Here is a 12,350-nt window from a genome sequence, read left to right as displayed (position 1 = left end):
CGCACTGTAGGCCTGATGCGTGGTGCTGGCACTGGTGGTACTGGGCCGAGGACACGCACAGGAAGCCTGGTGCGGGGAGCTGCTACCGGAGGGCTGGGGTGTGGAGGTGGTACTGGAAAAACCGGACCGTGCAGGCGCACTGGAGCTCTTGAGCACCGAGCCTGCCCAACCTTACCTGGTTGAATACTCACGGTCGCCCTGCCAGTGCGGCGAGGTGGAATAGCCCGCACTGGACTATGCAGGCGAACCGGAGACACCGAGCGCAAGGCTGGTGCCATGTAAACCGGCCCAAGGAGACGCACTGGGGACCAGCTGCGTAGAGCCGGCTTCATGGCATTAGGCTCGACGCTCAATCTAGCCCGGCAGACACGCGGAGCTGGAATATACCGCACCGGGCTATGCACCCGCACTGGAGACACCGTGCGCACCACTGCATAACACGGTGCCTGTCCGGTCTCTCTAGCCCCCCGGTAAGCACAGGGAGTCTGCCCAGGTCTCCTACCTGGCATAGCCATACTCCCTGTTAGCCCCCCCCCAATAAATTTTTGGGGCTGCCTCTCAGGCTTCCATCCGCGTCGCCGTGCTGCCTTCTCATACCAGCGCCTCTCTGCTTTCACCGCCTCCATTCTTCGGTAACCTTCCTCGCACTGCTCCAGCGAATCCCAGGCGGGCTCCGGCACTCTCCCTGGGTCGGCCGCCCACCTGTCGATCTCCTCCCAAGTAGTATACTCCATACTGTACTCCTCCTTGGGCTGTTCCTGTTGTTTCTTCTCCCGCTGCACCTTAGTGCGGCTACACTCCCCTGGTTTAGCCCAGGGTCCTCTCCCGTCGAGGATTTCCTCCCATGTCCAGAAATCCTTATTGCGCTTCTCCTCGCGCTGCTCCTGCCTGTTGACACGCTGCTTGGTCCGTTGGTGGTGGGTGATTCTGTAACGGTTTTCTTCTATCTCCTCCTCTGATGAAGAGGTAGAACAAGGATCGGACCAAAATGCAGCGTGTAGATTGCGATCCATGTTTTAATGAACAAAACGTAAAACACGAATCAATACAAACACTACAAAATAAAGAACGTAACGAAAACCTAAACAGCCTATCTGGTGAAAACACATAGACAGGAACAATCACCCACACCACACAGTGAACCCCAGGCTACCTAAATATGGTTCCCAATCAGAGACAATGACGAACACCTGCCTCTGACTGAGAACCATATCAGGCTGAACATAGAAATAGACAAACAAGACATGAAACATAGAATGCCCACTCAGATCACACCCTGACCAATCAAAACATAGAAAATACAAAGTAAACTATGGTCAGGGCGTGACAACACAGTTGAAGTCAGAAGTTTACATACGCCTTAGACAAATACATTTAAACTCTGTCTTTCACAATTCCTGACATTTAATCCAAGTAAAAATTCCCTGTTTTAGGTCAGTTAGGATCACCACTTTATTTTAAGAATGTGAAATGTTAGAATAATAGTAGAGAATGATTTATTTCAGCTTTTATTTCTTTCATCACATTCCCAGTGGGTCAGAAGTTTACATACAATCAATTAGGATTTGGTAGCATTGCCTTGAAATTGTTTAACTTGGGTCAAACATTTCAGGTAGCCTCCCACAAGTTCCCCACAATAAGTTAAGTGAATCGTGAAAAACAGAGTTTAAATGTATTTGGCTAAGGTGTATGTAAACTTTCGACTACAACTGAATATATATTTAGCAAAGATTGGCCTACCGTTGCATCTTCACAGAAAATGTGTTGTGATTGGAGGGTTGGAATTGCTATGCTGCATTTTTTGGAAACTTGGATTAAATATGATAATGTTTGCCTTTCCGTCCCTTTTATAACCTACTACTGAATATGGTGCAAATGTATGCTCAGATATTGTATGTCACCTTCATGTGAAGAAACAGTATGATTTTCAGCACCTGAACACATAAGATCATTTTGGAGCTAGACATTTCATGAGTCCGATTTAGCACATTTTCCATCAGATATAGGAGGATGAATACTACATATGCAACGCTATCTATTGAAATTGCGATTATTTAAAAAAAATACAGATACATAAATGGTCAGTTAATGATTACAGATATGAAACGTTTCTGAAAATATGCCTAAGTGTAAATAAAGGCTTAGATATGTCAGCATGTTGACACATACCCTCTGCGGAGTTAGAATATTCTACAAATATGTAACTGGGTGCATGTGCATCAGGTGCGTGTTTTGATAGTATCTCAGCCTAGATATCTCCCTGGACTCATATGATAGCAGGGAGATTTTTGAGGTCCAGATTGGACGCATGTAGAAACTGTCCCATTACGGAGAATATCCTAGCTCCGTATCTGAAATGAAGGACATGCATATCTGGAGCATGTCTGCACCCTACATTTAACAAAATGTCAGATATCTGGAAATATATAGTTCAATATTTCACTTAATATTGACCCTTTTCGCCCAGTGAAATTCTCCCAAGCTGGCAGCGGCTACAGTGCAAAACAGACCGAAAGGTTAAGGTTGAAGACTTCCTGCCACTCTAATCTGTCCCCTATACATTTTAAATTGATGGGGCACTATAACCATATAGGAGTTCAATTGGTACAGCATTCTCACTAATGGGTGCAAGAAATATAGCGTCACACCTCAAAATATGTTAATCTGTTAATTAGCCAGAAACAACAATACCATGCATCTACTAGTGGTCAAACGGTATTTGGCGCACCAAAGATACGGTACTGTATTATACAGGGTGGAATTACAGTACCATTCGAAATACAGCAATTATTTCCCCGACCACCACATTTTCCCATAATGCACCATGATTTACAGTATGCTGCAGTAAAATGTTTCAGAGTATTTTACCGTTGATAATACAAAAAATGACCACATAATTGACAGTTTTCCATTACAGTGTAGGCTACTGTACAAGGCATTTGCAACACACAAACAAACACCATGATGCAAATACGACATCCCCACCAATGTTTGGATCTCATTAGATCTGTTTGATATCGAAGCGCATCGTATTAGTCCCTTTAAAACCCACTGCTATCAGCAATATTGGACATTGGATTCCTTTATTATTTCAGTGAGAGTCAGGGATAAGAATCACACAGAGGATGAGGAGGTCCCAGGAAAACATGCTTCCTCAGTCCAAAGGGACAGTTAATGAGGCATATAATGTAATAAATCTAGACACATCGACCCAGGCCATTGCTGTTGAGAGCAGCCCCTACCCTGACTCACAATGTAGCTGGCCAGCCATGCTCATTAGACACACACACACACACACACACACACACCAAGGGCAGTGGGTGCTGTTTAAGATGAGGGAGAATTATATATTTTTTAATGAGCATGGCATTATTTCTATTACATTATATTGGATGTCTGTTATTCATATTCCGTTCACCCAGTTCAATGTAACATCGATAGGTTTAGGCTACTACATGATACTCAAATGTTCCTTGTATCCATCATGAGGTTGCTATATCCTAGCCTATGAATGAAAGTTTACAAAGTAGGTGTACAGGTCGAGAGAATTTTGAGTAATCAAGGTGACAGACACATTCAATACTGCATTGCACTAGCTATCTTCTTTTGCTATCTAAGTGACTATTGCCTTTCTCGTTGAGTCAACTACTCATCACATTTTATGCACTGCAGTGCTAGTTAGCTGTAGCTTATGCTTTCAGTACTAGATTAATTCTCTGATCCTTTGATTGGGTGGACAACATGTCAGTTCATGCTGCAAGAGCTCTAATAGGTTGGAGGATGTCCTCTGGAAGCTGTCATAAGTACTGTGTAAGTCTATGGAAGGGGGTGAGAAACATGAGCCTCCTCGGTTTCGTATTGAAGTTAATGTACCCAGAGGAGGAGAGAAGCTAGCTGTCCTCCTGCTACACCATGGTGCTGCCCTACAGTGTGCTGCTGAGGCTACGATAGACCTTCATTGTAAAACAGTTTGTTGTAATCAACACACACACACACACACACACACACACACACACATACACACACACACACACACACAGCCTTACATTAGTCAGTAAACTGAAAGGGAGACACTTGGCATCCCCTCAGTTCTGCTAAGATCCCAACACTAGGCGCAAAGGGATTCCATTTGGACCGGTGTATAGTTGGACTGGTTTGCTCAGTTAGTTCGAGTATTGTGCACCAACATTTGAAACTACAAACACAATTTCTTAAAAAACACATTGAAACCGTGGTGACGAGAAATGATTGGAAGTATACTGTACTGTGCTGTAATGTAATGTAGTTTTCTGTACCTCGTCCGAAGCAGGGCATGTTAGACGTTCCCTTGCACTTCTTCAGGCTGCTCTCCAGAGACAAGGAGCAGGACAGAGGGTGCTCACATTTCTTCCCCATCCAGCCTTCCTTACAGTCACACCTTCCACAGTTACACTGGCCATGTCCTGGGGACGAGGAGGGAGAGTGTAAAGATGAATGGGTTGGGGAGGAGAAATGGAAAATAGTGGAAAGATGAGGTAGAAGAAAGAGTGTGAGTAGATGGGGTGATTTGTGGTTGGGGGAAGAGAAAGAAGGGAGCGAGTGGGACAGGGATGGAGGAAAAGGGACTGGAAAGGATGAGGGAGAATTTAGTAGAATTCTCCCTCATTTTATTTTAGTAGAATTTAGGGAAAGGTTCACTGTGTTTTGACAAACAAAACACCATAAACATAAAAAGCTGTTCCAAGGCAAATAAATGTACTTTATCATCACCAATAGAAGGCACAGTGAGAGCATCCATTACATTTCCCCAAGAAGTTACTAAAACCTCCTTACCAAAAACATAGTTGGAAAGTTACATATGAAACAGCATAACGTTTTATGGCTATAAAGTTTTACTGTTGTATTAGAACCAGATGGAAGAGTGTTTTTGGTGTTGGCCCTGTGTCTGTGATCTCAGGGTAATCCTGAAAAATAGAAGTGGGCTGTTGTTTTCTCAAATTGTATTATTCCACCCAACGCCCAATTTCTAAAGCTGAATCAGCTGGACTTTAATCAAGAACAGAATGTATCCGCTTTCTGAAGTTCATGTAACCCTCACAAAGATCTTTGGGTTACTTTGACAAAAGACTGTGTGATATAATGGTCTGGTTTGTGTCCATGTTGTTAGTTGATGTTACATTTTGTTCATAATCACCTTTCAAAAACCTTACATTCCAAACATTGCTATGATTCTATTGTTTGCAATTCTCCTCTGCCCTGTTTTTTCAAATTCAATCAAATCAAATTTCGTCTTACAGTGAAACGCTTATTAACAAGCTCTTAACCAACAGTGCAGTTTAAAGAAAATGCCTTTAAAAAGTAAGAGATAAGAATAACAAATAATTAATGAGCCGTAGTAAATAACAATAGCGGAGCTATATACAGGGGGGGGGGGGGGGGGGGGCTGGATGCAAATAGTTTGGGTGGCCATTTGATTAGATGTTCAGGAGTCTTATGGCTTGGGGGTAGACGCTGTTTAGAAGCCTCTTGGACCTAGACTTGGTGCTCCGGTAGCAGAGAGAACAGTCTAAGACTAGGGGGGCTGGAGTTCTTGACTATTTTTAGGGCCTTCCTCTGACACACCGCCTGGTATAGAGGTCCTGGATGGCAGGAAGCTTAGCCCCAGTGATGTTTATTTGATTTGATCTTTATTTATACAGGTTTTTCTCATTGAGATAACCTCTTTTCCAAGAGAGACCTGGTCCAATAGCAGCAGAGGGAACAACGTTTCAGACAAAACAATTGACACAACAATAAACACAACTATAAACACACATACAGTACAACAAAAACATTGTACATTAAAAACACAAACGTCTTGAATAAAAACAGCTGGCCTAAAAACAATTACACTCTTCTGTGATATATACAGTGGGGAGAACAAGTATTTGACACACTGCCGATTTGGCAGGATTTCCTACTTACAAAGCATGTAGAGGTCTGTAATTTTTATCATAGGTACACTTCAACTGTGATAGACGGAATCTAAAACAAAAATCCAGCAAATCACATTGTATGATTTTTAAGTAATTAATTTGCATTTTATTGCATGACATAAGTATTTGATCACCTACCAACCAGTAAGAATTCCGGTTCTCACAGACCTGTTCGTTTTTTTTTAAGAAGCCCTCCTGTTCTCCACTCATTACCTGTATTAACTGAACCTGTTTGAACTTGTTACCTGTATAAAAGACACCTAATGGCATTCCCCACAGAAGTAAAACAGGAAATTAAAAACTTTCACAAGATAGGTAACCGAGATTAGCTTGCCCTTACAGTTGTCCTATGTCAGTACATGTTAACATTGCATTAACATTGCATTAAAGTGACATATAGAATGCCTTACATTTGAATGTTTCAGACCGAAGCGAACGCAGCCAGTTGCCTTCCTGTCTCACCTGAACAGAAGTCGTCAGAGTATCTGTCATAGGTTGCGTGACAGCTCCTCTCATCACACTCGCAGGTGTCCCCGTGAATGTCACCCCAGTCCCCTGATGGATCCACATCATAGCATGTACACTCCCCACATATGCAGGTACCTATGCACACAGAAAAGAATGCACACACACACAAACACACACACAATATTTTCCAAATTTGGATTTGATTCTGCTTTCAACACAAAATCCAGTCTAATCCTTTTCTAACTAAGTGAATGTTTATGCACCATAGAGATCAAACAACAGAGGGCCTATGGGAGCTCAAAGAAAGTCAGAGAGGTTACAAACATTATTCTGTTGTATGGAATATTTTAGGCAAGGAAACCTTATTGAACACACAAGAGCCTTCCTGCCTCTTGAGTTTAAGGATTAGGAGGTTTGCTGAGACATTTTCAGTTAGTGACAGTAACACAATCAAAGTCTGGCTGAGAGGGAAGGCAGACTGATTCCCCCTGAGTCTCAAATCCCTGGTAATGACCCCAGAGTGCAGACTGTTGACAGGAAACGACCACTGCTATAAGATTGGTGGGACTGGGTTTGGGCAGGAGTATGGCAGTAGCCTTTATTGGGCATAGCAAAAGCCAATGGCAGGAGCCTAGGGGTGGGGCACTGGGCAATGGCGGGAGCAAAAGCAGGAGCCAAGGTAGGGGCACGACAATGAGCAAAGTCAGAAAGCAGGATTTCAGGCAGGGGGAGGAGAATAAGATTCAGTATAGTATAGGCAGATGTATGGTCAAGCATGGTCAGGTCTGGAGGTAATCTGTGATAGTGGAACAACCGTGGCTCCCATGCCCTTTCTCTATCCTCCTTCCCACTCTCCTCTAATTTCCTAGCTCACGTACCTCCAACTCTCTCTTTCATTCTTTTCCCTCTGATGAGTCTAAGCCAGGGTGCCGGTTGAGCAGTTGCCAGTGGAAATCCCATTTTCTCTTATCAGGCGCAACAGGACAGGGGAGCCCTGGGGGAGCCAGGTCAGTTGGCAGGCCTCTTGACTAGGGCAGACACATGGCAGACTTGGCCTCTGGCCCTGGATCTCCTACCCCTACTGGGAACCCTGGAGCTCAGGCATCCCTGGCTATAGAGCCATGCTGTTTCATGCCACTAACAATATCACTGTTCTAAAAACATGAATACAAACCACAAGTCCTGACTTTTACACCTGGACCTGTATATCTCTGAGATAGACAGAGAGTGTACCAAACATTAAGAACACCTGCTCTTTCCATGACATAGACTGACCAGGTGAATCCAAGTGAAAGCTATGATCCCTTATTGATGTCACTTGTTAAATCCACTTAAATCAGTGTAGATGAATGGTAGGAGACAGGTTAAATAAGGATTGGTAAGCCTTTTAGACAATTGAGACATGGGTTGTACATGTGTCCCATTCAGAGGGTGAATGGGCAAGACAAAAGATTGAATGGCCTTTTAACGTGGTATGGTAGAAGGTGCCAGGCGCACTGGTTGAGTGTGTCAAGAACTGCACCGCTGCTGTTTTTTTTTTACACTCAACAGTTTCCCGTGTGTCTCAAGAATAGTCCACCACACTAAAGACATCCAGCCAACTTTACACAACTCTGAAAAGCATTGGAGTCAACATGGGCCAGCATCCCTGTGGAACGCTTTCGACACCTTGTAGTCCATACCCAGAAGATTTGAGGACGTTCATTAAAATATATATATATATATATATATATATATATATATATATATTAGTATAGGCTTATACAGTACATAATTCTCCAGCAAATATTTTAAGTGTTTGCCTCTTTTTACATTGTTTCCAAAGAATGTTCAAAATCAAATGTTCCTATTACTAAAGGCTTGTTTCTATGTCAGTTTAGAATGAAGTTTTATGCTGAAGTAAATTAAATTGTACGTGGAGAGTTCCATACACACACACTGGGTGTGTCTATTTCCTTTCACAGAGTGACTACTGCAGTCTGGGACACCTGCAGCTCTTCTTCCTCCAGTTGAACACAATCTCACAGATTAGTCAGGCACCACAGGCACTGTGTAAACCAAACACAACGCCTGATTTTGGACTGAGGGAAACTGTAGGTTTCTAGTAGAGTAACCCAACTGTAGGTTTCTAGTAGGGTAGCCCAACTGTAGGTTTCTAGTAGGCTAACCCAACTGTAGGTTTCTAGTAGAGTAACCCAACTGTAGGTTTCTAGTAGGGTAACTCAACTGTAGGTTTCTAGTAGGCCAGCCCAACTGTAGGTTCCTAGTAGGGTAACCCAACTGTAGGTTTCTAGTGGGCCAGCCCAACTGTAGGTTTCTAGTAGGGTAGCCCAACTGTAGGTTCCTAGTAGGGTAACCCAACTGTAGGTTTCTAGTGGGCCAGCCCAACTGTAGGTTTCTAGTAGGGTAGCCCAACTGTATGTTTCTAGTAGGCTAACCCAACTGTAGGTTTCTAGTAGGCTAACCCAACTGTAGGTTTCTAGTAGGCCAGCCCAACTGTAGGTTTCTAGTAGGGTAACCCAACTGTAGGTTTCTAGTAGGCCAGCCCAACTGTAGGTTTCTAGTAGGCTAAACCAACTGTAGGTTTCTAGTAGGGTAACTCAACTGTAGGTTTCTAGTAGGCCAGCCCAACTGTAGGTTCCTAGTAGGGTAACCCAACTGTAGGTTTCTAGTAGGCTAACCCAACTGTAGGTTTCTAGTAGGGTAACCCAACTGTAGGTTTCTAGTAGGCAAGCCCAACTGTAGGTTTCTAGTAGGGTAACTCAACTGTAGGTTTCTAGTAGGCTAACCCAACTGTAGGTTTCTAGTAGGCTAACCCAACTGTAGGTTTCTAGTAGGGTAACCCAACTGTAGGTTTCTAGTAGGCCAGCCCAACTGTAGGTTTCTAGTAGGGTAGCCCAACTGTAGGTTTCTAGTAGAGTAACCCAACTGTAGGTTCCTAGTAGGGTAACCCAACTGTAGGTTTCTAGTAGGGTAACCCAACTGTAGGTTCCTAGTAGGGTAACCCAACTGTAGGTTTCTAGTAGGCCAGCCCAACTGTAGGTTTCTAGTAGGGTAGCCCAACTGTAGGTTTCTAGTAGGGTAGCCCAACTGTATGTTTCTAGTAGGCTAACCCAACTGTAGGTTCCTAGTAGGCTAACCCAACTGTAGGTTTCTAGTAGGGTAACCCAACTGTAGGTTTCTAGTAGGCTAAACCAACTGTAGGTTTCTAGTAGAGTAACCCAACTGTAGGTTTCTAGTAGGCTAAACCAACTGTAGGTTTCTAGTAGAGTAACCCAACTGTAGGTTTCTAGTAGGCTAAACCAACTGTAGGTTTCTAGTAGGCTAACCCAACTGTAGGTTTCTATTAGGCTAACCCAACTGTAGGTTTCTAGTAGGGTAACCCAACTGTAGGTTTCTAGTAGGGTAACCCAACTGTAGGTTTCTAGTAGGGTAAACCAACTGTAGGTTCCTAGTAGGGTAACCCAACTGTAGGTTTCTAGTAGGGTAGCCCAACTGTAGGTTTCTAGTAGGGTAGCCCAACTGTAGGTTTCTAGTAGGGTAACCCAACTGTAGGTTTCTAGTAGGCTAACCCAACTGTAGGTTTCTAGTAGGGTAACCCAACTGTAGGTTTCTAGTAGGCCAGCCCAACTGTAGGTTTCTAGTAGGGTAACCCAACTGTAGGTTTCTAGTAGGCCAGCCCAACTGTAGGTTTCTAGTAGGGTAACTCAACTGTAGGTTTCTAGTAGGCTAACCCAACTGTAGGTTTCTAGTAGGCTAACCCAACTGTAGGTTTCTAGTAGGGTAACCCAACTGTAGGTTTCTAGTAGGCCAGCCCAACTGTAGGTTTCTAGTAGGGTAACCCAACTGTAGGTTTCTAGTAGGCTAACCCAACTGTAGGTTTCTAGTAGGGTAACCCAACTGTAGGTTTCTAGTAGGCCAGCCCAACTGTAGGTTTCTAGTAGGGTAACCCAACTGTAGGTTTCTAGTAGGGTAACCCAACTGTAGGTTTCTAGTAGGGTAACCCAACTGTAGGTTTCTAGTAGGCCAGCCCAACTGTAGGTTTCTAGTAGGCTAAACCAACTGTAGGTTTCTAGTAGGGTAACCCAACTGTAGGTTCCTAGTAGGGTAACCCAACTGTAGGTTTCTAGTAGGGTAATCCAACTGTAGGTTTCTAGTAGGGTAACCCAACTGTAGGTTCCTAGTAGGCCAGCCCAACTGTAGGTTTCTAGTAGGGTAACCCAACTGTAGGTTTCTAGTAGGCTAACCCAACTGTAGGTTTCTAGTAGAGTAACCCAACTGTAGGTTTCTAGTAGAGTAACCCAACTGTAGGTTTCTAGTAGGGTAACCCAACTGTAGGTTTCTAGTAGGGTAGCCCAACTGTAGGTTTCTAGTAGGGTAGCCCAACTGTAGGTTTCTAGTAGGGTAACCCAACTGTAGGTTTCTAGTAGGGTAACCCAACTGTAGGTTTCTAGTAGGCTAAACCAACTGTAGGTTTCTAGTAGGCTAACCCAACTGTAGGTTTCTAGTAGGGTAACCCAACTGTAGGTTTATAGTAGGCTAAACCAACTGTAGATTTTATTTCTGCATTGCACCTAACACAATGTACACTTCTCTTTGAGTTTCAATCTCGCTCTCTCTCTCTCGCTCTCTCTCTCTCCTCATTCTGCAGTGTAGGTAAGTAGAGTGTTAAAGGTTGTATTCACACCGTGTCAGAAGTCCACTTGACCACAATTGAGAAATTCAGCTCTGTGGTCGAGTTCAGTCCATGTACCACTTACCCTTAATTTTTTTGCTGAAAAGTTCACGGGGACAGTTTCTTTAATGGACTTTTTCTCTTGCCTGTCCAAGCTCAGATGAGAATTTCAGTGGAATATACAAAATTAGGGATTTTTTAAAATCTTTCTCTCTCTCTCTCTCCTTTTCTACCTCTCTCTCTCTCTCATTTTCTACCTCTCTGTCTCTCCTTTTCTACCTCTCTCTCTCTCTCTCTCTCTCTCTCCTTTTATACCTCTCTCTCCTTTTCTACCTCTCTCTCTCCTTTTCTACCTCTCTCCCTTTCTACCTCTCTCCTTTTCTACCTCTCTGTTTCTACATCTCTCCTTTTCTACCTCTCTCCTTTTCTACCTCTCTCCTTTTCTACCTCTCCTTTTCTACCTCTCCTTTTCTACCTCTCTCCTTTTCTACCTCTCTCCTTTTCTACCTCTCTACCTCTCTCCTTTTCTACCTCTCTACCTCTCTCCTTTTCTACCTCTCTCCTTTTCTACCTCTCTCCTTTTCTACCTCTCTCCTTTTCTACCTCTCTCCTTTTCTACCTCTCTACCTCTCTCCTTTTCTACACCTCACTCACTCACTCACTCACTCACTCACTCACTCATTCACTCATTCACTCATTCATTCACTCACTCACTCACTCTCTCAGAGACTCAGTGGGACCGACCTCTGTTGCTGCAGATCTTGCCATCCGGAGACGTACATCTCCGCTTGCTCTCCCACGGGCTGATGTCACACTGTAATTCACATTTGTCTCCATGCCAACCGGCCGCGCAGTAACAGTTGCCACAGTAACACTGACCGTGGCCTGGAAGCAGAACAGAATGCAACAGTCACACAGAGACGAACAAACGCCTTCATCTTTACATAGCATACAACAAGAAACCTGTTATCATTGTTGAATCGTTGGGTGTCACTTTGGGTAAACATTTTCTGCCGTTTGGAATATTTCTGTCAATGTAGGTTTATCCCAGAGGATAATTACACAAGGTACTTTTATAGCCACATAAATTAAGGAAAGTAGTCCCCTTTTACAGTGCCTTAAGAAAGCATTCATGAATTCAAAATGGATTAAACACATTTTTTTCCTCACCCATCTACACAAAGCGAAAATGTGTTTTGATATGTTTGCAAATTTATTGAAAATGAAATACAGATATACTCTATCCCATTTAC

The 12,350-nt window shown here is 43.5% G+C and overlaps 1 protein-coding gene across 1 annotated transcript in view; it reads right to left on the bottom strand.

Moving 5' to 3' along the window:
- Positions 1–12,350, bottom strand: part of itgbl1 (integrin, beta-like 1) — a 115,299-nt gene that overhangs the window by 78,264 nt on the left and 24,685 nt on the right. Inside the window, exons 5-7 of the mRNA XM_036958515.1 lie at positions 11,842–11,982; positions 6,417–6,557; positions 4,296–4,442 (exon numbers count right to left, since the gene is read on the bottom strand). Of these exons, the coding sequence (XP_036814410.1) occupies positions 4,296–4,442; positions 6,417–6,557; positions 11,842–11,982 (429 nt within the window). The remainder of the gene's footprint in view (positions 1–4,295; positions 4,443–6,416; positions 6,558–11,841; positions 11,983–12,350) is intronic.

This window comes from Oncorhynchus mykiss, chromosome 22, assembly GCF_013265735.2.
Source record: "Oncorhynchus mykiss isolate Arlee chromosome 22, USDA_OmykA_1.1, whole genome shotgun sequence".
In the NCBI taxonomy this organism is placed as follows: domain Eukaryota; kingdom Metazoa; phylum Chordata; class Actinopteri; order Salmoniformes; family Salmonidae; genus Oncorhynchus; species Oncorhynchus mykiss.
This window is presented reverse-complemented; position numbering and strand designations above follow the sequence as displayed.